This window comes from Glossina fuscipes, unplaced genomic scaffold, assembly GCF_014805625.2.
Source record: "Glossina fuscipes isolate IAEA_lab_2018 unplaced genomic scaffold, Yale_Gfus_2 147, whole genome shotgun sequence".
NCBI lineage: Eukaryota > Metazoa > Arthropoda > Insecta > Diptera > Glossinidae > Glossina > Glossina fuscipes.
This window is the reverse complement of record NW_023998490.1, coordinates 2,447,665-2,474,590: the sequence shown is the minus strand read 5'-3', so window position 1 is coordinate 2,474,590 and position 26,926 is coordinate 2,447,665. Positions and strand designations below refer to the sequence as shown.

The following is a 26,926-nucleotide window of genomic DNA, read 5'->3' as shown; positions in this document are numbered from 1 at the left end:
AGAAAAACTTTGTGATAATTTTCCCAAAAGATGTCTTTATAGCCACATAGTTTTGGGGACCACTAACCCTACCATATCAAAAATCAAGCACCTTAAAGCGAAATGTCCGCAGATTTGAAAAGACACTTTTCTGCCGTTAGTTAGTTGAATCATAGTTAAAAATTCATTACAGTTTACAACGTCATCTTCAATAAAAACCTCGAAGCTTTGACAACAAGTTTATAGTGCTTGTGGCTGCGATGATTTTTCTAAACCAGCAAAGCGAAAACGATTTGCTCCTTTCCGTTCTGAAAACTTCAATGTTAAAGACACCCCGCCCTCTGATTAGTTAACCGCTGATAATGTCGACGAAATTAAGGAAACTCGGTTGGGAAGTTTTATTGCGTTTATAATAAGACCTGACTATTTTGCTTCCTGTATTACCTTGTCGTCATAAAAATTAAAAATTAGACTTTACAGCCTTATAAAGGCTTACTTCCCATGAGGACCCTTATATATGTTGAGGCTTGAAAAGTGCACACGCGTTTGACTTCAATATCGAAATACTCGTATGGACCAACTTTCACCATGAAATGTTAAAAAGTTAGACCTTTGTAAGCCCATATGAAGATTTACGTAGAAACGGTTAAATGGGAGGAGGTCCAGAAAACTCTTCCATCCAATCCAAATTTTTTGCCTCAACTTACAATGGCGCAACACTACTCCTCACCGATTTTATCGGGCGAGGTTTTCGTGACTGCGCAAAACCACTTCAGTATGTACCAAATTCCATCAACACAAGCAGATAAACAGATTTGATCCGATTCAGAATCTTTTTCTGTATCGGACGGAACAACAACGAACATTCTTTGTATTGCAATGCAGTCAGTGTCCACGAAGAGCCCCAAAGCACAACACAGTTTGCTTACCTTTTTTTTTTCTTCTTTTCGTATTACTTTAGGAAACTTCTTTGGCAAAAAATGTTTGGAAGAAACAAAACATATTCAATTTAGATATTATTTTGAAATATTTCGTTCAAGTGCTTTGAAATTTGATTATTAATAAATACAATAAATTCTTGCAAAACTTCGAGGCGAACACTTGTTCTCTTCTCGACGAACGTGTAACTTAGAGATTGCATAAAAGTATGACGGAAATAAGAAGAATTAACGACGATTACAATGACCTCGTCACGTTTGACTTTCGCGTTAGTTTTTCTTCTTCGTCTTCTAGATAAAGACTTTTAAAAAATGCTTTAATTTAAAAGTATACTAATGTTATATTATGTTTGTTGACTGATGGTAGTTACTTAGCATATGGAACGGAGTGTAAAAGTAGTGCTTTAAGCGCATGACTATGCTAAAAAAAGAGTTCGAATACTAGAGTTAGCACTTATTGGGTTAAATAAAATAGAAACGTTAAAACATTCAAATGTTAAAACATTTAAAATCATTTTGTCTTGAAGTCTGACTGCATCGACTCTTACTAGCTTTAGTGGTAATTTTTCTTTTTCTATCTAAATGTTAAGGAGCGGAATACACAATTATTTGAAAAAAAAATTTTTTTTTTTTTAATTACATAGCAAGTGACATTTATGTAAGTTTGTGAATATGTTTGCTAGGCGAATGCCTGCCTGACTGCCTGCCTGCCTGCCTGATGGTATCTGAAAACAAGATGAAAACGTGCCTTAAAATTTTGTTTCCTTTTTCTGCTTCTTAGCGGCTTCTACATTCTAAGTTCGTTACAATGAACTCATAAAAACAACAGCAACAATAACAAGCAGTAGCTTTAACATTTGAAATCATTTGTAAAACACGAAATTTAAAACTATGTAATAGACACAAAACCATGATTTTAAAAATTTTTCTCATATTGTATCCGCAGAGGTTTTCATATTCGAACCTGAGAAAGAAGTAAGAGCGAGATGGTGTGCGCACAGCAACGCAATTGTGTTTTCATAATTTTCGAAATGTAGAAAGCAAAAAATAACTAAATAAAATAAATCGTGTTGACATCTTGTTTGTTATTTAAATCTTTTGTTCATTCAATATGTTTCTGACTTTTCTAAAATATCCAAGCCAGGAGAGGATGTATTCAGTTCAAATCGTATGCCCATAGCACTGATGTGTTCCTATAACAATCGGCACATACTCGTTGTGCTTATTAAGAAAAGTAATATTTTCAAAATTTACTTAACAATAAATGTAGAATTTTTTTTTTTTTGCGAACATTTTGCCAATCAATCTATTTTTCCTCTTGCAGCTAAGGCCTTGAATTGTAATAATATATTTTTACTTCATTTATGATCATTTCCTTAATAAGATATTTTCAGTTAAACTTCGTCTCGAAATTGTTATTTCAATCCATTTGAACGCCTCATTAATAATAGATTACAAAAAGGTTAATCTAAAGCCCTCTTACATATACGTATCGTAGAGTGTGGTGTTAATTTGATGACAACTGAGGACAAGCCTTGTTTGTATTTTGTGTGGCCAGGTATTGCATGTTGTTTTTGACTTGATAGCAATCTAAACAACAAAATTAATTTACATAACTACGTTTACTATAAAGAAAACACCTCCTCCATCTTTATTACTACATGTCCGCCGCAATGAAGACGAGAAAAGAGATGACTAAGAAATTCTTTTTAGAAACCACCTTCGCTTACGCATATAATAAATGCTTACAGAGAGTCAAGCTACGCATATTTTATTTAAACATACATGTATGTACATATGTAAGCAAAGAAAAATTATAATATACTGCTTAACAGTGTTGATAAAATACTACAAATAAAGGCAGTGCGGTTACTGTTCGGTACAAAGTTAAAAATAATTTACAAATAAGTGCGTATCCAAAAGACTTTAATGAATAAATATTTTTGGAATTTTTTCCAGACATAATTTCTTGCTTGTATACTGCCGTATATACATAAAAAGCAATTTTTTACTTAACGAAGCGAGGTGTCTTTTGATTAATTGGAGTCTTTTCTTATGAAATACTTACGAAAGTATTTAAGCAAAACTTCAACTCAATATTTGGTTACGTTAGATCTTAACTTTCTCCACTCTAAGACTACTTGCGCGCAGATTCTTTTGTGGAAATGAATCGGGAAACATTTGACTATAACTTGTTGTTCAAGTCAACGACCAACGGCTGTGGTTGTTTCGTACCTAACACTGAGCAAGAGTATCCCAACACTTTCTCTCTCCTCAACCATCACTTTCTACACCCCCTTCTTTCACTCTCATCCCATCTTTCTGTTGACACTACATTAAACAGAACGAGCTGATGTATTGCGTTAGAGACGCCAGTAAGCCGATCTTTAGACTGTGGTTGGACCGGTAGTCTACCTGAAGCGGAGCGCGTCAGCAGGCTAGCTGGTTTATTTGGAATTGTGCGCAAATTGAATCCGTCCTCCAACACCTCCAAAAGTACAGAAGGAAACTGTTGCGGAATATCCCGACTTTGTCATAAGTGAAACTAACTCTAAAGGGAACCAATTCTGTTAAATGAGAATATGTGGTGGAAAAAAACAGAATATGTCAAGGAAAACTGAATCAATTCTTGATCTGTCAAAGCAGGGAATGTGTCACTTCAGAGTTAGATCTTAATTGTAAAAGAGGTGGGGGAATATACTAATCGAAGGACATAGTTTAATGACATAGACATAGCTTTAGCTACATGTAAGGCTAAGATGTATAAATGTGGGGCATTTATGATATGCCCCTCCCTTTCTCGCTCTTTTGTTTTCTCTCCCTCCCCCTCTCTCTCCGCGACTTTTATGTTCTCGTCATTTTCATAGTTTCAATAAATCAATTAGATATAAGTTATAAGTTCACCCCTATCTCTTAACTTAATCTTAAAAGCTAATGCAAATTTAAGTTTACGCAGTTAATTGCTTAACTTAATTGAAAGTAAATTGACAATAAACTTAAATTCTAATTAGACTAAAATTTTATTAAGATATTAAGATAGAGAGTATACTGCGCTAATGTCGTATTTTTTGAATTAAGATACGATTAGGTCCGCCGAACTTCGTTATTAAAAGGTTAAGAGGAGAGATATAATTCAAATATTTTCGATTTTGGAAATTTTTCAATTTCAATTAGCGGAACGATTAAACCTTAAACTAATGCATTTTGATGTGCAATATCTTTTGTTTTTCCATCTGGCGCATGCGCAAATAAGGGCAAATGTTTCTCACCACATAAACAGGGTAAATAATTGTAAAATAGGAAAAATAGTAAATTTGGTTACAATCAAAAATTATTTTCAGCGCCAAGAGTATCATCCTTTATTGCTCCTAACCTATGAAGCTAATAAGCGGGAACATAGCGTGTGTGTGCTTCATACCAAGTCACTGGCAAAAAGCATTTATTTTTTACTCTTCACAAGGGAATCGTGCAAGAAAACTGTTAAATTTGTACAGCAAATATTTCGGTGGCCCAACATCTATTCCTTTCTTGCAAAAAATTTATTCCTTTTCGCACCGCATTGCTATTGCTTATCAAGTTTTTCATTAAAATTACATCACAGATATCTGTGAATACTACAAATTCTTCACTTTCAAACTTTCTGATGTAATCTAAGATCTTTTGTGACATGTCAACTATATTTTGGAATGAAGGCAATGTTATTGTTATTGTTATTATTATTATTATTATTATTATTATTCTTGTTGTTGTCGTTACTGCTATTAGTGCAATTAATTTAGCTAGAGAGATAAATTCAAAGACTAGGGCTTTATTGAGATTTGAACCCACGACCTTGAGATTTGAACCCACGACCTTTAAGTTGTTAGTAGGGATCCTTTGCCTATTCGTATAAAGTTAATGTTATTTTATATTAATTTATGAAATTTTCTTTAATTTGTATTTTCTTGTTATTTTTTTTCTCATTATTAAATACTGCTTTACAATTACCATCAGTAGCTACACTGCAACTTTATTTGAAATCACATTGAAAGGGCTTTTGAATTATGCTTGATGCTGACTACTTCTGAAGTTTGTCTATCTTATTGTCTTCTTCTTTATTTTCCTTTTAACTTATGCAAATTTCGTTAATTAAACGTGTTATTCTAAATGATTGCAAATGTTCTCTGTCCGAAGGTATCAAATTAAACAAGTCAAGCAATTTGAATTTTCCAAAAAGCTACGAGTAATGGTTAAACGATGAAAGGAGAAAACGTAGGATGAATAAACAGACTGTTTGTGACTGAATCATTATTCGCTTGTATTATCTGTTGTTAAGTGACTTCATTAATTATAGTCTACAAGATGACGCTTCTTTATTTCTTTTTTTGGTAAGCTTGCTAAGGACATAAAGGCCATATCATCCAAATAAAGTTACAAAAAAAAAAAGAAATGTTTAATCATATTAAACGTAGTTCTTCTCAATCATATAAGGAATTATTCAAAGCAATAAATTTTTGGTTATTGTTCGCATGAGTTCATATCTTCGAAGATTTACTCTTGCGGAGTAACCTTTTAATAACGTATTCTGTAAAGAGTATATAACAACACATATAAACACACCGACACACACACACACACATACACACACATACGCAGGCACAATACTACAGCAAAACTAGTTTCAATTGATATTTAAGAATTTAAATATATGTATGTGAACACTTTTACTTTTCTTTTTTGTTTTTTTCTAAAGATGTTATATTCGCACATATACACATTTACCACAATAATGAAAAGCAACTTCAACAGTAACTACACTAAAACGCTATTAAACAAGAAACGGTAAAACTTCAAAAAAAAAAAAAAAATGCGAAAAAACAATTTTAAAAGAGAAAAATGTGAAACAACACAAAGAGCTTTAAAACCAACGAAGCAGAAACCTGCTTCAAAGTACACCAGTAAATATTCGAAGATATATGTATATATGCATGTCAAGAATGGACAGACATATTGTTGGTCTTAAAACAACAAAAGCAATATAGTTGTAGTTGTAGTTATATAGAGGATTACGTATGAGTGCAACGGTTGCAAGGTCATCCACTGTTTAAAATGGGCACAAACAACAGCAGCACTTAATAACTGAGTTTTTAATGTACGCCTGCCTGTGTATGCATGAAAACACATATATTTACATTTATATATATATATATATATGTATGTATATATATAATCATGTGCATATGTACATATTTATAATAGGATATACACAGACATAATAATAATAAAACAACTGAAACTGAAACTGATATCAATAACGCCTTCCATTTGTTAAAAATTCTTGAATTAACATAAATTAATTATGTACAAGTACGTTTAAATATTTATACAAGAAACAATTATAATAAAATATATAATATTTAATAAATAGATTGCCATCCAAGCATGCATTTAAAGACAAAAATATGAAAATCTTACTTTTGTAAGGAAAACAAGGCTTGAATAAAATTTGTTAAGCAATAATACGAAGAGGATTGAAACTCGACAAAGTGTTATCTCGACAAACAAGAATGTCACAATTAATTTAACTATGGCTTTCTAAATATCTATGCTTGTCTTTTTCTGTTGTGAACTTAGGTGTCGAGGGCTTTCGCTTAAACGTTACCGGCACAAAATTTTCGTGAAAGACCGTGTTTAGAGTAGGACACAGGAATAGCCGTACGTTGTCCAAAATTGGGCAGAGTTAATTTTTATATCAAATTACTATAATGAATCAACTTTCATTATAACAAATTAAAATTTAGACTTTTCTGCCCTAAAAAGCAACAATTTTCTTGAAACTTCTTATTTAGGTTAAGATCCCAAAATATAACACGAGTTCTTAGTTCATTTTTTTTACCTTAATTACTATTATGATCTGATTTTCATCATACAGCGTTAAAAATTAGACCTTTTTTCATACGAAATTTAGTTTTCATTATAAGAAGGAGGATTGAATTAATGGCCCGAGTCGGTACAAAGTGTTCACACTAGTTTAGAATGCCGAAATATAATTACTTACCCAAAAAATGTAGAAAATTGCAATGCTTTCCATATAGCGACTTTTCAAAAAAGGGCGTTGCATGGGGAGTGGTCGAAAAAGTGGACCGCCCGAAAGCATTTTCAACACGGTTTGTCCTTGGGTCAAAACACATCAGTGTACCAAATTTCATCAAAATATCTCAAAAATTGCGAACCCAAGCTTAAACACAAATTTACATGGACAAGCAGGCTTAGAAGCATTTTCTGATTCGATCGATACAATAAAAGATGGATCCATCTCAGGCCTTTCTGCGTGTTACGTGGTACATCCGTCCAAACCTAATATACTCTATGCCACAAGTGATGTAGAGTACGAAATTGCATTGCGAGAATGGCCCCGCTTTTGCTATACCTATTCCAAAATAATGTTTTTTTCGATACTCAAATATACGCTTAATAACTTTCTCAAATATTATTACTCCCTAACCTTTCCTTCTATCCTTAAAGATATCGTCGAAAATGCGCTTTTGATTGCTGTTAAATTGTTACCCTTTAAAATATAAAAAGGTTTTCAGTATCGCGAATAGATAGTGAGAGAAATCAATATCGCCATCAAGATGGACATGTAGCAAAGTAGAAAGTATCGCACCAAGATTCAAGCCTGTATCGCTCGCCCAAGTGTCAGGCATTTTAGCCACTATACTATGCGACAACCATAAATCTATGAATTATTTCAAGTTTAAAGTGAAAGACAAAAAAAAGAAGAGCTAATGTAAAGTTTTAAATAATGAATAAAACTGACACGTTTTGTAATGTAATTTGCGTGCATTGAAAAAATTGCCTTTTTTTTATTTACAATTTTCATGCCCTACTCTTGTGATACAAGTATATATTAAGTTTGTGTGAAAGGAGTGGAGGTAGATTCATCTTTTATTATACTGAATCACTTTTCGAATTACTTTAAATTTGTCTGTCCATCTGTCCATCAACTTACAATACGCGCAATTTTTGAGATATTTTGATGAAATTTACATTACACCGGCATGTTTTGGCCCGAGATCAAATCAATGCTATTGAAAATGATTCAGATCGGATGATTTTTTCAAACGTATCCCATTTAAAACTTTATTTTGAAAAGTCCATATACGCACATAAACCGTGTTTTTTGGTGTTCTTGCTTGTTATCAATACAAAAAGGACATATGGTAACTTTACACAATTTAAAAATATTGCGGATATAATAGTACCACAATTCGAAAGCTCATCCTCACGAATGGTTGAAACGTTTTCAAAGCTACTACAGTGCCTTCAACCCTACTACTATAACATTATATTACGACTACATATCTTTTCTCCGGGTTGGAACACATATTGAATAACAACACCCTTACAGCAGAGGGATCAAAGATTTTTACATGTTTTACAAGAGATACAAAATACAACATATATTAGGAATCGCCTTTAGGCGAACATACATTTGTTATTTACTTCATTTAAAGCGGAGTAACGTTAAGAGACAGCATACAACTTCTGTTAATTACTGCTAAGCTATCAATCAGAGATATTTAAATAAATATTTTTTTTATTTTAACTGACTGAGGTAATTCAGTTGAATCTGAAAAAAGAATATGAAAGAAATATTATTCAATCGCGAACATTTTTCAATTCTTCAATGGTAATAGCAACACCTACAACCTAGCATTAAAAGTAAATGTAAATAAAAAAAAGGAAAAAAGTTTAATAAATAAATGAATAAATAAATCAACAAACATTAGCGCTCAATTTTTCATACAAAAACATGTAATATTTAAATTTAATTAAAAAGGGCAATGGGTTCGCTTTATTTTTATATTTTTACTTTTATTAACAATTTCAATAAAATTAGAAATCCGTTTCAGGAAACTTCATCTAATAATGAATAAAATGTTAAAGTTATATAATAATTACCGTTGGTATCAATTTAAGTTTTTCTTATTGCAATAATCGCCATTTATGATTAAAGTGTGCTTGAGACAGACATAAAACACTCCTTTAAAGTTTATCTAATGAAAATGTATACATTTATAGATATATATATATATATCTATGTTCATATATATGGTCATGAACATAACGTATACGCTTACAAGAAAGAATGGGTGCAGTGCAGTCCACCACTTTGACCCCACATTCTATTTCTATATATATATATATATATATATACATGTATGTGCACTCTTGAAGACTTCTATGCCGTTGCATGTATACACAAAAATCATTTAACCTAAATTTTTCAATTTTCTTTTAAATATTATTACGTTTTATAACCTTATACACCACCACCACTAACGACTAATAAATATTTGCCAATGTATAAAAATATATATTTCAACAAAACAACAGCAACAAATCATTAAATTGCAGCAATTTCATGTACGAGTTCTTGAGATCCTAAGCGGACGAAACGTATTTTATTATATACATATTACGTATATAGATAGACCATATGTCATGTGGCATATGCTGCGCAATCCATAATAGTATCTATATCACGGAAATCTATTTTTTATTATTTTCTATTCATCAACGACAGGCCGTACGTAGGCATATTAGGTTTGTTATTCGCTTCGAAATCACTTACACTTTTATGCGGAGTTATATTAAAGTTTTCATACGTTTGACATGTAAGAAATGCCTATAAATCCTGCAAATTCTAATGCATTTAAGCAAGTTTTAATCTGGACCTTTGGTCTCGTTCTGTTTGAAGGGCCCAATGATCGCAAAAAGCGAAAGAAACAAATCAGAAAACTATATTCGGTCGCGACCGAATCATTTACACCCATCACTATAACCCACAAAAAAAAAAAGACAAACTTCCAAGTTGTCTTACTCTACAATGTTGGTTCTGATTTTTTATTTTCAGAATAAAAATGTCAGAATGGTGTTCGTGTTGTATTTTATGAATACCAAGCAAAACACACGGAGAACAAAGGTGTGCATAAGCGTATGCGCGTTGTAGGTGTGTCCTTTGACCGATTTGGATCATTTTCAAATTCTTTCGTAAACTTGTACGCGATATCTTTAGTCTTAAGCTGCCACCTTGGCATTGCAAACGGTTTAACAAGAGAAATATACCCTTCACGCTTCGATAATAAACAAACGTCGTGTGGACTTTTACGTTTTTGTTCAACTTCTTCGTATCAGGGAATTGCGATTTTTAATATAGCATAGGTTTTATTGACAATTCTTAGAGAAGTTGTGTACACATTACCTTCACAGCGCTTCTTCTGGTCTTGTTCCTTTCAATATTACGATTCAACGCTCTTGACTCGACTTTGCCTCCCGCATCCCTTTTACCAATACGAAACTTCGTTATGACATTTTCATGCCAGTCCCCGTTTGACCTATGGAATGTCCCCCAAAATTTTGTTAATTTTTAGCGAAACCCCAGCTTCATCTGCAGATAAAGCCTCATGAATCTTTCCTTTCTTAAAAACTCGCTCATTTTATCAAATGTATGATTTTTGTAACCACTTATACGTTTACATATTTAGCATTATTTATATTTAACATTATAAAAAGCAGTTTATGCTTCGATGTAAAGCTTTTAGTAATAGGAAAATATTTCTTTTTTTACAAAACATAATAAAACAATTTAACAGTAAATTTAAAAGAAAAAAAATTTTCGATTCAGATAATTAAACATCGTATATATTATTCTGCAAACATGAATCAATTGGAAAATGGTCAAGAAATGTTCAAAAAAAAAGCTTTAAAGTGCTCCTTGCGATTTAATTAATTTTCAATAAATAATTTCTCTCGCGTCACATATTATGTTATGTTATGGAATTCTCGTGCCAGTGGCAGAAAGGTATTCCAGAAATCAGTAATGCTGCTCAGTTTCTAACAATTTCGATTAATCGATAATTGCTTCCGGAAAGTCCTTCGACACATTTTTCATAATCCCTTTTAAAACTTGCCATGAGACAGGTCCAAGTTAATTATACCCTATATGAAAATGGTTGTGGCGAATCTGAAACTTTCTTCAAGGCGTGAACTCCGCTCGCAAAATCAAGCTCAAAGCAATTGTCCTCACAGACAGTCTATCAGTCATAAAATCTATTTAAATTCTAGTTGAAACATCAGTAACGAATACCTTCGTGCCGTGCGAAGATAAAATTAAAAAATATTGTATATTAAGTGGTATCGGTTTCTTAGCAAATGGGCAAACTGAGGTCGCAACCGAATCTCCAGCTTCCGTAGCAGTAATTGCAGATAGCACAATCGAGAAAATAGTTCTTAACGAGTTAACTGGTTATACAGAGTATATGTAATATGAAGTTAAGTTATAATAAAACTGAAAACACTATAGTGCCAACCAGTACCTACCGCACACCACTTCGTTCATTACAATTGTTCATTTGACAACTTTTCAAAATAAGTCTCCATAAATGGTGAATGATCGAAAAAGTGCTAATAGTGCGCATCCTTGGTCCAAAATACCAAGTTTCGATCAAACACAAAAATATGAGACGGACAGAGAGATACGCGAACTTTGATCGAAATCACTTTTCGAATCGATGGATCGAATAAATCTAAATTACTTCCGTGCTCCTTCCTGTCTACCTTAAATGTTGGACACATCCGCACAAACTCTTGTACCACAACTGGTGGAGTGTACAAAAGTGAAAAAGAAAAACTAACGGAAATCATCGACAGCACTACACTAATATACATTAGCCATAATTTTTTTTCATCGCTATTTCGAAACAACTTCGAAAAACCGCAAGAGGGGCACTTTTGCAAAAATCCGCCCTCGTAAAAAACAAATCTGATAATTTTAGCAGCTTGTGCTTATCTTACTTTAAATCCAAAACTTACTTCTTTGAGGTTAACGAATTATAATAATCATAATAATGATAATAGAATTAATAGAAAATTAAACTAATGGATGATATAAAATGTCTCCGCGGTTTTTGGGTCTTCTTTTGATCTTCTCTCTGATGTCATGTGGTTGATGTTTAGTGCCTCCGCTATTATCTGACAGCTCGCGCACCGTCGTTTATCGACTTTTCCGTGAGTGGCCGGCCAGAGCGAGGTTTTCACTTTTTTATAGTAAAAAAGCATCACATCGTGTATTTCTTCAAACATTGCACTCGCAACTTGTTACACAAGCAAAGATGTAGAAACCTATCGGCACAAAAAATGTAAGCTTTTAAGTACATGTTCGTTTAAGACAGTCAGGTGAGGCAACAACAGGATCTAGTGGCAAGAAACAGTGGAGACCTTTTATATCACCCATTATATCACCTATCTATCACTTATCTCAAAAGTATTTGCTTAAAGTTTAAAAATTTTTCATTTACAACTTTCGACCGATATTAATTTAAAAACAAGTGAGAGAGAGAGTTATATTCGGCGAGGGCCGAATCTCGCATACCCACCACTATTGGAACGTCCATCATAATTAAATTGTAACTAACACATTTTATCGCGTTCTACACTACTCCTTTCATTTGATACCTATAACGAAAGTATTTTAAGAAAACATTTATCCACTAAACCGTGACATCTACCACAATCAATGTAGAATTAACACATATAGCTTCTCGCATTCTATTCTCCAAGTCCTTTTATTTGACGCTCTCATATCAAGGGTATTCCAACGAAAAAATTAGTTCCTTACGTCGTGACGTCCGAGGTATTCAATTTGAAACTAACCCACTTAGCTATTCGTATTCTACCCTCCAGATTATATTATTTGATACCCATATCGCTAGTATTATTAAGAAAAAATTAATCACGGGGTCTACCATACTTATTTTAAAGTTAACCCATTTTTAGGCAGATAACATACCTTTCTTCATTTGAGGAATATACTAAATAGTTTTAAACATTCTGTCTTGTTTGCGTTATGGTAAATAAGCATAAAACCCCAAAAATGTGAAAAAAAAAATAAATAAAATTTAATCGCTTGTAAAGCAGTCTGTGGCCATGGCCGATTTTTTCCATTTTGGACGTAAAGAATAGAGGGTTTTGTAAAGTAAATGTGGAAAATTGTAGTCTTATCATTTTTATGACATTTGAATAGCGAGCAAATTTTTGTTAAGAGAAGCAGAGTTGCGTTCAATTTACGCTCCACTGCGGGCATATGCTACAACCAATGTGACCCATTTTCAATACAAAGAAACCGCCATGCAAAACCTTCCAATGTTTCTACCAAATTTGAAGTCATTTTTGCGACCAGGGGAGCGCCAAAAACAAACACCACACAAACACAAAGACCCTGCTTTCCCCCATCGTTCAGTGGTGGGTATAAAAATAGGTAGCAATAACGTTTAAAAGATAATATGCTTTATGTTAAAAAAAACTTGAATAAATTTATGAAAATAATTTTTTGCCTTATTTTCTTAATTTAATAAATGAAAGAATCGGCTTATGCGGTTTCGATAATCCAATGCGTGATCAAAAAACGGAAGAACTAAAAAAACACATTGGTCAGGTAAGCTAAAATTTTAAATTAATTTTACAACTCAATTTTTAGAATATCTTTTGCAATGTCAGAGAGAGGTAACACTTCAGATATCTAAAACGACAAAATTTGAAACATTCGTAAAAAAAGCTCTGCTACACCCCACCGCGTTTTGTCCAAGCAGTCGGAACTACTTCAGAAGTCACTATGTAGAACACTTTCAATATTTCTCGAAGGCTATTATATTAGGCCTTCTAGCCTTCTTGATCGTCATTATTTCGCGCAAAACCTAGTCCTAGTCCTGTGGCAAAGCTGTTCGAAAATACAAAGTTTGGTACTAATTTTAACGCTCGCTTTTAATTGCAAACTCCGAAGAAATAGCAAAGCGTTAGAAACTATAAGCCAGATAGATACCTGTAATGGTTGAATACACACCATGTATTGCCCGCAGTTATACTGCGACGTCTCTTATTGAAAATCTATAGGACGACAGCGATCAACCTTTCTCAGTCCAATGTCGACTATGCGTCGACATCGTATTTCTTTCATCAACTCTTACGTTCTAGACGCTAGATCCGCCATTATATTATTGAAAATTACTAAATGTTTTTCTTTTAAATGCACTTCTTACACGTTTTATGTAAATTAATTATGAATTAAGTGCAAGGTAAAGAGAATATTGGGACTGTAAAGGATTATGATCAAATTACTATATAAACAAAACTTTCATTACAACAGAAGTGTATTGTAGGCGTAAAATCAAAGCCGCTCATAAGCATTAAAATCAAATTAAACCCGTAAGATCGATCATTATACGCTCTACACAACGTCGCTTAATACAATTCTTCGGATACTTTCGTCATAAAATACTAAAATTTCTACCTTGTTGCCTTCGAAAGGATTATTACGGATAAGAATCCTTTTATAATCGAGAAATAGCACACGAATCGACGCGATTTGAAGTGAAGCTTTGGCATTTACATGGTAATCGGTCTGAGAAGTAAATCCATTTGGTAAAAATTTAACAAAATACCATATTTGTCACTCTATTATTCTGGAACGATATTTATCTTTTTCTCATCACATATGCAATTTATAATCTATTCAAAAAGATAGTAAGTAAATGGTACGATGACCAAAATAACAGAGACTATTGTGTTGCTCCACAACACTGCAGACATAATGTTTAAATAAATAAAAGAGACTTAATATGGCAAAAATTAAACCTTGTTGTCATATAAATGCATATTTTTTTTTTTATAAGAGAGGGAGTTAAAAACTATTCCCATCTCAATCATTATTCTCCACAATCAATCGATTTTGGTGAAGGCATATTACATGAGCATGTGAAGCAACCACAAAGGTAGTCCAACTGCATGCGTTTCCAATAACGTTCTTCTTTAGCTCAAAAAATGCCATGGTACCAAATTTGATCATCGAAATATATCGAAAGCTGACACAAATTACACGGTCAGACGGACGGAGGAACACATCGGTTAAGAAATTGAATTTGACTCGAATGGCTTAATGAAATGTGTGTCTATCTTAAGCGACTCAAAGAGTTGCAGACGTCCATAGAAATTTGATCTATCCTCCGCACAAATGATGTGGGTTATGCTTATTACTATGCTTGTGCCTAACATCGATTAGCTAGGGTGCACGGGTTATTTCGCTTCCTCCGTACCACTTGGAAGAAGGCAAAGCGGATCTCAGTTAGTTCATTCGTGTGTCCGTCGTATTGAAAAACTAAAATACAAGTTGCATATTATTTTTTGCTATCGATTCAATACCATTCAGGAAAAATCATGGCTATGTTAAAAAGCTAAATAACTAAAGCATAAAAACCAATTTCCATTCAAAGCCCACTCACTACCTGCGCTGTAGCTGTGAAGAGATAAATTATTTTTCTAAATTCTTCTTTGCAAACGTGTTTGAAATTGCCGTAATATCAAACCGTTAAATGTCAATATAAATGAAAATGAAAATGCAATGCATATGCAATAGCAACAACTTTATGAACCTAATTGTTGTTTTTCAATAATCGCATTTACAAGAAAGATGGGTTTGTTACTTAAGTCTTTTGTTTTTTCTTTTTATATTCCACTCAAAGGGTGTCAAAATAAAAATGGACGACGCTGGCAATATACTGATAAGACGTTACGCGAAAAGTAATGTGTATGTCAAAAGTACAGCCAGCCATCCAAATGAGGAAACTTCCATTGGTGCCGATATCCTAAAGTTACCCAATCAAGCTCTCGAAAATGAGAAAATAGTCAAAGTGAGTTGAAATAGATTAATAGTGAAAAACAAGAAATGAGAACAAAAGCAACAATAAGAGCAACAAATGAAAATTATTTTATTCTTTTATTCACAAGTTATTTGATATGAAAAAGTTCCAATCGAATGTGAATCGTGAGTTGCGACGCGCCTATCCAGATCGTCGACGTTTAGAAACGCAATGTCTATCAGCGGTAGCTTTTGTGAAATCAGAAAATGACATACTCGAGTGTCCCATATGGGTTCTCATTGTAAATGTTGTAGCCATGGATATGCTGAAAAGCAAATTGCCACCAGGTAATTGCAGTTTTAATGTGAGAAGTGAACTTAAATAAAATGAAATAAAACATGAAAAAAAAGAGAAAAACAATCCATAGAAATAAAAGTAGATTTCTAGGTGATCTACACAACAACTCTTGCTTCTTTTTTGTTACCATTAATGAGTAAATACGTATATATTGCGATGATTTTCTCGTTATATATATGTGAAAATGTGTATACAATGGCAAGAAAATAAGAAAAAAGAAGAAATACAAGAACAAGTCAAGGCTAATATGTTATTGTTTATTAATGGCAATCAATTGCTATGCATGGATATGGGGTATAGAAGCAGAAGGTTGCAAAAAAAAAAAAAAAAAAACGAACAACATGTTGAACAATGATGTTTTAAGAATAGCTTAAGTTTTCCTTTTCTGTTTTCCATTTTTATTTTTATTTTTTTTTTTTTTTTTTGTTTGCTGATTTTCGTCTTTGCAAAAATTTCATAAAAAGCTTTCATTTTCAAATGTCAAACTTTCAGATGAAAACGAAATGGTCGCGTCCCGCAATTGTTGTGTCAATATGTTAACGAAAACGATATATAAATTTGCATTTTACAGGCTAGAAATGCCGCTTATCATAACTCTATTGAATAATTTCCATGCTGGACTAGAAATTCTAGAATCTGTGAATCTATGAAAAATGTCAACAATCGTGGCAATAAAACGCACAATTCAAACAATGCGTACTTACGCGCGTACTTTGCGCAGCCATTCTGCATTCTGCATTCTTTTCTGTTCTGCCTTATGCATAGATGGCAATAATAATTGATTTATTTCGTTCGTTTCGTAATAGCGCAACGTTCGATGGTGGATATTAAGAATCGTCCTCGCATACCGATACCCGATGAAGATCCTTACAGTGTGGCTGGCAACGGCAGCGGTGGCAGTATGATGTCCATACATAGTGGTCAAACGCCACAAACGCAACAAACAACATCACAACAACAACAACAGCAACAACAACAGCAACAACAACAACAGCAACAAAACACTGGCGGTGGCATGCATTTGAATAATGGCAACAGTATTATGGTGAATGGTAGCGGTCATGTGGCAGCTACTAGAGAACAATTGCTAATGCAAACACAACAATTGGCACACAAACGTAGCGAGAAACCACCAAAATTACCACCCAGAGATAATAGCAATTATGGACTTGAACCCAAGGTAAGCTGATTTATATTTATGTTCCGAAAACGATTGCAAAAATTTGCAAGAAAATGTAATTCTTTACACTTAATGAGAGACTTGAAAATGTAATGATTTAGATAAAGGCTTTCAACGGTTTACACTCGTAACTTATGCTTATAACGTTTACGAATGTCTATCAAGTCCAGCGCTACATACAAGGACAGCATCTTAGATTTCTTAAAAAAATTTCTAAAAATTCTCCTCCTTCGGATACGAACAGCAAACACTTATTGATACTTATAGGGCATTGAATTTTTATTTATTGTTTCCAGGTCTAATACACATCTTGATCATATTGATGTTTCTGAATTATTTTGTCAGGCAAAAAATTGATGGCTTTTCTCCCTAAAGGTTGGCCTTAGAGCAAAGAGTGTAACTTTGATTTTGTGAAGCTTATCCGACCATTTTATAGCGCATGTGAAAGTCGAGAGTGCATCTCATTTCTCACGGTTGTTGATTGACACGCCAAAATTCTAAACAAAAAGCGCTACATTTCTCAAATCCAACCTTGACCAAGGGGAGAACGCTTCGCACTCTGGTGAAAAAATACATGGTCTTCATGATGAAGACCTTCGGAAATAAGAGCAGCCGTTCCGGCTCTGAAGGTTTTAATGGTGGGGAACTCTTTCTCTCTAAGGTCGAGAACATTTTTCGAAAAATTGGGAAGCCGACTCATAACTTTATATGGTATCACAATACACACACAGAAAAAAACAGTTTTTAACTACTTGTATAAGATTGCACAAAAATAGAAAAACAACATGAACTGTTAGTGGAAAATCTAGCGAACTGAACTTCCATACGCGAATCACTGCTGAAACAAACGGAAATTGCGCAAAGACGATCTCGATCCAAAATGAATGAAATATATTGCTTTATGTTTGCTGTGAACAGCTGCCAGATGATTACTAAGATAAAGCGTTCATGGCTGATCAATAGGAAAATTGTATGCTTCCATCTCGACGGTGACAATTTACAAACAACTTTCGTCACTCGAGAAAAAATCACCGAGTCCGGCTGAAATATTTCGATGTATGTTAATGGTACAAAACCGATGCGTAGATAGGCGCGTTAAATTAATTAGTTCCGTTTTTAGCATAATTGGTTTAGATATCGCAAAGCCTTTGCCCTGATGGCATTACAAATTCTTGAGAAAAAAAGCAAAGAGTTATTCTACATGAAATTTTTATTTTATTATTTATTATTTAAATTTCTTTTAAAATGTAAGTAAATTTTTGTAAGAAAAAGACGCTATGTACTTTTTCTTCAATGATTGAATGAATGTATTTTTTTTAGCTCATTACTTTTTATAAAAAGTTGTTATTATTATCCTCCACAGGACTTGTTTCTTAAAGATATATATATAAAATGATATATTGTGTATGTATATATATACATATATATATATATGTGTACATGCATACGGAACGATTTTTTGGAAAGATTTGACATAGATCTATGAGAATCATTTTCTACATCCATTTAAGAACGTCGGTCAATGGGTCACCTTGCTTACTTAATGTGTATGATTTTATATTTAGTATTTTATTATATATTGGATATTGATGCATAGACATGCTTTTGAATTTATGAATCAAGCAATTTAGAGATTCCCATAAAGAACATTTTTAAATTTAATATTTCTTAGCAAGAATCAATCAAAGATACTATTTTGGCACGACAGCATGAAAATTTAAATAGAAAGGGATCGTTTTTCGACACCACCCCCTCCCTCTCCAGTTTATGCCAATGTACCATTAGTTGTAACGGTAGGGACCGCGAAATCAAAGAAAAATTTGTCTCTTAAAAGCACTAAAGCAGTCGTCCGACGTTTTCAAAGTCTGCATTTCACCACCGAGCTGAAGAAGCGATATTTGAACTTTCGACCAAAAAAAGCAGGACGTGTCAGACGTTATTAAGATTAGAGGATTCCTACTTGATCCATTAAGTTCTGGTCGTCCTGCTAATAAGTTGGGCTTTTATGATCGAAGGGTTTTTTAGAGCTACATTAGCAACTTAGTTCCAAAGTTTCAAAAAGGCATGAGCAAAGGAAGAGATATGATCTCAGAATTAAGTATCATAGACCAGACATGTAATACGGCGAACATTAAGTTTAAAGTCTATGCGAATAGATTATGCTAAAAGTAATCGATATGCAACATGAAATGATAATGCGTAATATATATAGCATAGGTTACCAAAATTTATCGTAGTATAAATAAAAAACGTCCCTGCAGTCCTTGTACATTTTAAAGAATTTTGTTTACGAAAAAAAAAAAACAGAAGCAAGAAAAATAGAACAAGAATCATAATCGAAATTAAAATAATTTTAATAAAAACTGCACCTGAGTTTCTTTTCCAGTTCAATATTTATCAAATACCGTTAAGTTTTTTCAATATCTGCAAAAATTTTATGAAAATAACTTTGTAAATTATAAACTCCTACAAACAAGAAGACATTTTTCTAGTATACATTAGTGCAGGTCCCAGAAGAACCGATAAAAAATTCCTTTAGCATTAGTGCAGTAAAAGGGTTAATGCAACAATTATTTGAATACAAAGCGAAAGGAGGCAGAAACCTAAGAGCTACCCCGAAGGATGATACTTGCAGTAATTTGACATATTTTATAACCTGGCATTTAGACTTCACTTATACCGAGTCTACAGCAAATTTGCTTAATGTACACATAGGTGCACGACTAAATCAAACAACTGATGAAATAGAGCAATAAAATGTAAGCTAAAATACTGCCAAGTTAACCGTCTGAGTACCAGACGGTTTTGAAAAAACACTGCCATTGCGCTGCTTGGTACTCAGACGGTTAAATACAGCTTACAGTTCACCCAATAGTGTTACGCTTAGTAAAGAAGTCAGTTTGTAGAAAAGCTGTTATAACCAAATAAATCGCACAGCAATACTTAAATTGCTTTGCATAACAGAAAATCAAAAGCGAATAACATAGCAATAAAGGTAAAAATAATTGCTTCCAATTATAACTTGTAGTAATAAAAATTAAAGATAATAATTTGGGTTTTTCAAAATTAAATTAAATAATTAAATACTATTTTCCAAGATTATATCTGCTAAACAAACTAATCGATGACTACGTATATATGATAAATAAAAAGAAATTATATAAACCCTTTTTCAAATTCTGTGCACTTTTGTATCCGCAGTTTTATCATGCTGTTTGGATCATCTACAAAGTATGCCTCTGTATAGGTATTCCTGATGTCCGTTCTTTTGGGGTCCTTTGGATCTGCAAATTACGATTTTATTCGAAATCATTTCAGCACATGAATGCTTTCTAAAATCATGAGGGAAAATAAAAGATTTTCATTTCGAAAACATTACGAAGAACGGTAGAATTGCTTCATTTAATCGTAATCCTAATCCGAAGCAATTCATTTAAGGGAAGAACTAACTAATACCCTTAATACACTGCCCAATAATCCCAATACTTTTTTTTACCTAAGATTTGATTATGAATATGATAACGATCTCCATGAATATATCAATGCAATCATGATTAGTACAAAATCAATCAACAACTTTTACATTATAATATTTGACGGGTATTCAGAGTTCGCTCGCTACTATCGTTTTCTTCTACATTTTCTTAATTCAATTGTTATTATGGTTTACAATAAACAAAAAGAGTAAATTGCACCCGCAATCCTCCTTCCACAATATAACTTGTTTCCTCATGTGCAATACTTGTCTTCTAGATTCTGATTTCTTAATAACTCAAATCGAACGCTGCTCGTGTTCAATACCTTATGCTATTCATTTTAAGTCTTGGCACTTACAACATCATTAATATTGCATTGATTGTATTAAAAATAAACTGCAATTATTGTTATGGGTTTGTTATTGTAGTTGGCTGCCAACACTTGTTATTATATAGCAACAGCCGACTCTAACAGTTCGAAATAGTACGAAAGTGTTAAGTTTATTATAACCTGCAATACTTCTGGTATTCGATACATTAAGTTTGTCCAACGATGATCGTAACGATGTTTGTAACGTAAGGATTTTTTGAATCTAGTAGGAAAAGGCTAATTGAGTGGTCTGAGGTTGGCTCAGACTCCCCGTCCCGTATAAAACCGTACTTTGAAAATGTTGTTATATGCGAACCAGAGTATGTAGCTTTTTTGATAATTCTTGGCAAAAATCGATACACAATAGTGCTTGAGAGATCATTTCGTGCATGAGATCATTTTCTTGTATAAATGTACCTACGAAAAATGAGCAACAAGAAGGAACACAGGGCCAGAACAATAAAATGGCCTTGATTTCTTTGAACCCCTTTCCAACAAAGGTGAACATAGGTCCAGACTATTGACCGAACCTATTTATTGGCAGGGCTAAATTTGAGCTTCGTCGGTCTATTTTTTGAACTCGTTCCTATCTTACAGTTATCATAAAAAATAAGATAAAAATACATCTAAAGTAGCAATTTGTTTATAAGTTGGCATTGCTAAATTGTGAATTATTTATATATATGTGGACTCGTTCACATGTAAGTGTTCTCGGGCAAAGTGAATCTTCATATGGCAACAAGATCTAATATTTAGCACTTTGGTCTAGGATAGTGATTGACATGTGCCAAACATTTGTCTGTAGCTCGTAGTCTCTTACTATGAAAAATTTTTTCGCAAAATCATTTTTGAAACTTTGATCATTGATAGGCGAAATGATGTTTTAGGTATTCAAAACTTGACCAAGTCCAACTATAACAGTTTAGCGTTGCTTTCTATTATACCATTTTTTCTCCGTTTGTTGGCGGCGAACGCAGATTTGGCGTCGGCTAAAATAAATTCACTGCTTATCGACTCTTTATCACTTTTTGTATAAAGCAAGAGAAAAAGGTCTGTTTAAGAGGAGAAGGCACAACGCCGATCCAATTAATTTGTACTAGCTCCTTCAATCATACTTGGATCCCTCTTAAAAGCTTCATTGAGCAACGATGTGTTTGCCAATATTATTATTATCAGTATTGCTATTATTACAATTATTGTTATCGATATTATAGTTTTTGCTGTTATCGTTAGTTGTGCAAAAAGTTGTTGATATTTCAGCATTTTGTCGACGACCTACTGTTATAAAGATTGATCGGTCGCGTTGAGGCGTTGGTTATTTAACGTTCAGCAACAATATGTATTTAACATAAGCAGGAGCAGTGACTGCAAATCATAACTTTGATCGTCTTAGAAAATCGCATGTAATTAATATGCAAAGAATGCTGTTGCTGCTATTGCTTGCTTGTTTATCTTGTTTCTTCGTACTCTAAATACGTTTTTCATGGCACAACACGATGTGTAAAATAATATATAAACTTTAGCAATAATTCAACACTATTCCACCTAGAGTTTTTTGAAAAATTATTTTTATTATTTTTTTTTATGCTTGAATACATATACAATAGATATGTACATTAAGATATCTTTTTTGCTGTAATAAATCTTTATTAAGCTTACAAATCGTTATTACAAAAATATTAATCCTTTATAAATTTTGATTTTTCATTATTTCTAGCCGGATTATGATGACATTGACGCTGAAACCAGAATAAAAATGTCGCGAGGCAAATCGGATAAAGGCAAAGATAATAAGAAATATGGTGAGTACAGTTTTTCATTGCTCCTATGTAAGTTAACTGTCGAACTTCTTTAGCATATTTTCTATTACTATTGCATATATGTATTACTTACGCAGCCTGTTTTGCTCATAAAGCATTTCGGAAATGTTTGATTTATTGAGCTATTACTTTGACTACTTTGCAAAATCGCTTCCAACTTTATACAAGTCATGTCAATTCCTTTGCTTACTACAGGGGGTCGTCGGGTTTGGAAATCATCAGTTAACTTAGCAAATGACGACTGCTAATAAGTAGGCGATTAGCTTTATCATCAACGACATATTTACTAAACTCATGCGGCATATATTTCTAAGGGCAGGATGCACCACTAATTCAAGATTCATTAATATTTCCATACTCTGCACTACTTGTTATACGAATATCAAATTCATGCTAATGAATATAACACCCAGAACGAATCGAGATGGAAGCACCTTTTATTAAACCGATCAATTCCGAAAGTGATTCTGATCAAACTTTGTTTGTCTGTCTGCCTGTCTATCCGTCCGTCCGTCTTATATTCTTGTATTTGATCTACTCCGATCTATTTCGGTACAGCGACATATTTTAGTCCAAAAGTGCTATTGAAAACGGTTCGAATCGGAACACTTTTCAGATCCCCACCCATCTAACGTACTATATTGAAAAGTCGTAAATATTAATAACTGTCTCAAGCGTACTTGTGTATAAGGTGTTTAATCCTGAGCGGTGGTGCACTATCACTTTTTTACTTGTTTATAATTGCCTTACTCCTAGAATACTCTTCGGTTGATCCGATCTAACGCCGTTCGATTTTTTACTGAATAACTTGCTAAATTTTTACTTAATTTGTCAAACGCTTGTACATTTCTTCATGAACCATTTCTTTTCGCTCATTTAGTTCGAAATTTTCTCACAATTATGCACAACTGTGCATAACCACACAGAAGAGGCACGAGAAGCTATGCTATAGTTTACTACTTTGATATAAAAAAAAAAACTATGTTGATCTCGCTTTCCTAACATATCCCTCTTCCATTTATGTGTAGTGCTTCTCTTCAATAGATGTTCATAACATATGGCAATAAAGTATCGATGCAATTGACATATTTATGGTATCTTAACTAAGTGATATTTTAGAAAGATTGTTGTTCATTATAAAACAGTTCGCTTAACTTTTCCACGTTTAACTTTTCATACACTTCCGCATCTAAAACACTTAATAATTATTGCTTTCACTTTGATTTCACTCTCTCTTGTATTCTAGTTAATTTACTTCACTTACTTTACATATTTTCAATTGTTTAACTTTCCCTTATTCCTCTTTCATTTATTCTTTCCTTCCTCTAGATGATCCTTACTATTGTGGGTTAAGAGCTCGTGTACCAAATTTCGTTAAATCATCATCCAAAACAGCCAAGGATCATATGGCCGCAGGGGCAGCCGTGCTCAACACGAGCTCAACATCACAGTCACCATCGGCCGTCGCTGCCAACATGATGAATACTTTATCTGCACAAAAAAAGACTTCAATGATGATGCCTATGCATCCTAGCATGCATGCGCCGCCGCCACCGCATATGCATCCACATCACATACAACAACAGCAAATGATGGCAATGGCTGCCGTTCATGCTGTCCAGCATCCGGTCGCCGCGGCGGCTGCAGCAGCCGCTCATCATCATCTCCATCAGCATTCGCATCCCATGTGGCAGGCGCGCAGTTTTGAAAGTGGCATAGGTATTTATAATGAAATGACGGCACCGACCACAATGACGGATAACGCACAATCTTTATCACCACCACAACTCTCACAGCAACAAGTACCGAATAACATACAAGCACAAACGCAAATATTTTACCCTTACAACTATCAAATGACATGTTACGAGGACTGCTCTCCAACAGTACATTTGGAGCGACATAATGGAAACGGCAATATGCCCAACAGCAAACACAACAACAATAATCGGCAAACCAATCTAAATTTGACATACACAGACAATACTGAACAGTTAGCAAATGAAGATATCTACGCAGAACACACTCATTATCAGCATCATCATCATCAAAACCATGAAAATTCTTCCAATCTCCAACACCATCGTCATCGTCATCATCATCATCATCATCATCGTCGTCATCAACGCACGCATTCGCATTTAAAGCCCCCAATACCAGTTAGTTCGGCACCGGGTGAATTTTATTTTAAAACTCCAGAAAAGTATCAATATAATCTTGGCAACGACGATAAGCCGCTAAGCTTAAGGCCGTCAAGACGTTCCACTATGAACGATCAAAAAGCTTCTGGTAACAATTGCAATTGCGTGAGTTGCTTTACTCTAGCACCTTTGCTGGGTGCTCCCGCCCCTACAAGACCGCCACGTAGTTTAAGCCAACAACAATTGCGTCAACATCAGCTTCTTAGCGGCAACAAGGATTTGTATAGTAAAGCCTATAGTAACGGAATTTTCAAATGGTGCAGTGACAGTGACGTGTCGTTGCTGGGACGCGACGAAAAAGATGATTTAACTTTGCGTTATAGTAACGAGAAAACTAGTTCAAGTAATCAATTTTATAGTCTAGATAGCGATTTTGATTATGACAGTTTCAATACCACCCAAATGGACTATAAACGTCAGTTGGAAAATCCAAAAAATCAAAATTTTCATAACCGTACTGCGTATCATAGACATGGCCAGTCGATTAATAATTATGGTTACGTCGACAGGGCACGTTCACGCCAATTACAGTCTCCAACCACTCACAGTGGAATCGAGTTGAAAGAGGATGAATTGAAAAGAAATGAATTAAGAAATGCAAATCTCCACGATAAGCCCAATAGATCTCAGTCGATTGAGAGTTTTTTCGAGCAACCAAACGAAGAAGGTTCCTTGTATTTGTATAAAGGCCGTAAGTGCATAGTAACGAAAACACCTTCCACTAATAATTTATATGACCACATCCGCAATAACGACGGGGAAAAGTTGGGAGAATCTACAGCCATTGCCAAAAAATACAATTCTCATTTGAACCTAAGTAGCAATAACGACTATAATAACAAGCCATTGTTGCCAGCACCTATGTGGCGAGGAGCCAAGCAAGTGAATTTGAAAGAAGTGCTTAACAATTACAACAACAGCAATCACTCCGGCAATAAAACAAAAGATTCTACAATGGATATCATCGATAAGCCACATAATAAATTGCATCTAGAGAAAAAGCAACAAAAAGACAATAAGGCTAACATTGGCACAAATTGCTTCAATAACAAACAGAGCAACTTACTTACCATTAAACAGACGTTAATACATAAAAGTGATAAAGTGCCAAATGAAATGGCATCAAATTTTCCAAGACCACCATCGCCGCCACCACCAATAATACTAAAAAAAGATTCACAACTAAATGGACAGTTTGCACCATTATCACCACTTTTACAACAACAGCAACAACAACAATCAGCACAAAGATCTGGTCGATCAAATAAACGCATTGATATTAGCGACATGGAATCGATTTATGGGTATTTAAAACCGCGCAAACCACGCAGTCTTAGCATGAAAAAAATTCAAATACTCGATTATTGAGAATGAAAATAGGTTTGATTTTATGCCAAATTTACAGCAAAGCAACGAAAAAAAATGGCTTTTATTTTTGATTTTGTTGAGGTTATGCTTAGTTGTTGATGTCAATGAATTTTACAAAACTGGTAACACATACACACAAAAAACACATAACACCAATCCTAAGCTGTATATACGTTTGTTTCTCTTGCAAGAAGGCTTTCATTTTACTTAATTATAATTAATCTAATCCCTTTTCATAAACACACGTACATACGTATATATACATATATATATATATATATATGTGTAAGTATATAATGTAGTAAATGTATTGTGTGGTTAATGTCGTTATTTTTTATAACCCCCTTCCTTGGCCTTTTAAACGAAATAAGTTACAGATTTAACTAATTTTTTAAATGATACTTTTGAAAAAAAGGAAAGGCAAAGAATATGATAAATCCAAAAAAAAAATTTGTTAACAAATTTATCACATTCCGCTTTTTTTTTTGGACTTTAGACGTGCGAGTCGGAAGGATGCATACAATTGCAAAGAAACTTCTCAAGTCTTTAATAAAAGGCATCA

General features: G+C 33.6%; 1 protein-coding gene across 3 annotated transcripts in view; it reads left to right on the top strand.

Annotated features, from left to right (window-relative positions):
- Positions 1–26,926, top strand: part of LOC119641291 — an 86,488-nt gene that overhangs the window by 58,914 nt on the left and 648 nt on the right. For all 3 annotated transcript variants that reach the window (XM_038039886.1, XM_038039887.1, XM_038039885.1), the window contains 6 exons: positions 13,323–13,395; positions 15,476–15,643; positions 15,741–15,939; positions 16,756–17,129; positions 22,693–22,777; positions 24,125–24,514. In XM_038039886.1, the coding sequence (XP_037895814.1) occupies positions 13,323–13,395; positions 15,476–15,643; positions 15,741–15,939; positions 16,756–17,129; positions 22,693–22,777; positions 24,125–24,514 (1,289 nt within the window). The remainder of the gene's footprint in view (positions 1–13,322; positions 13,396–15,475; positions 15,644–15,740; positions 15,940–16,755; positions 17,130–22,692; positions 22,778–24,124; positions 24,515–26,926) is intronic.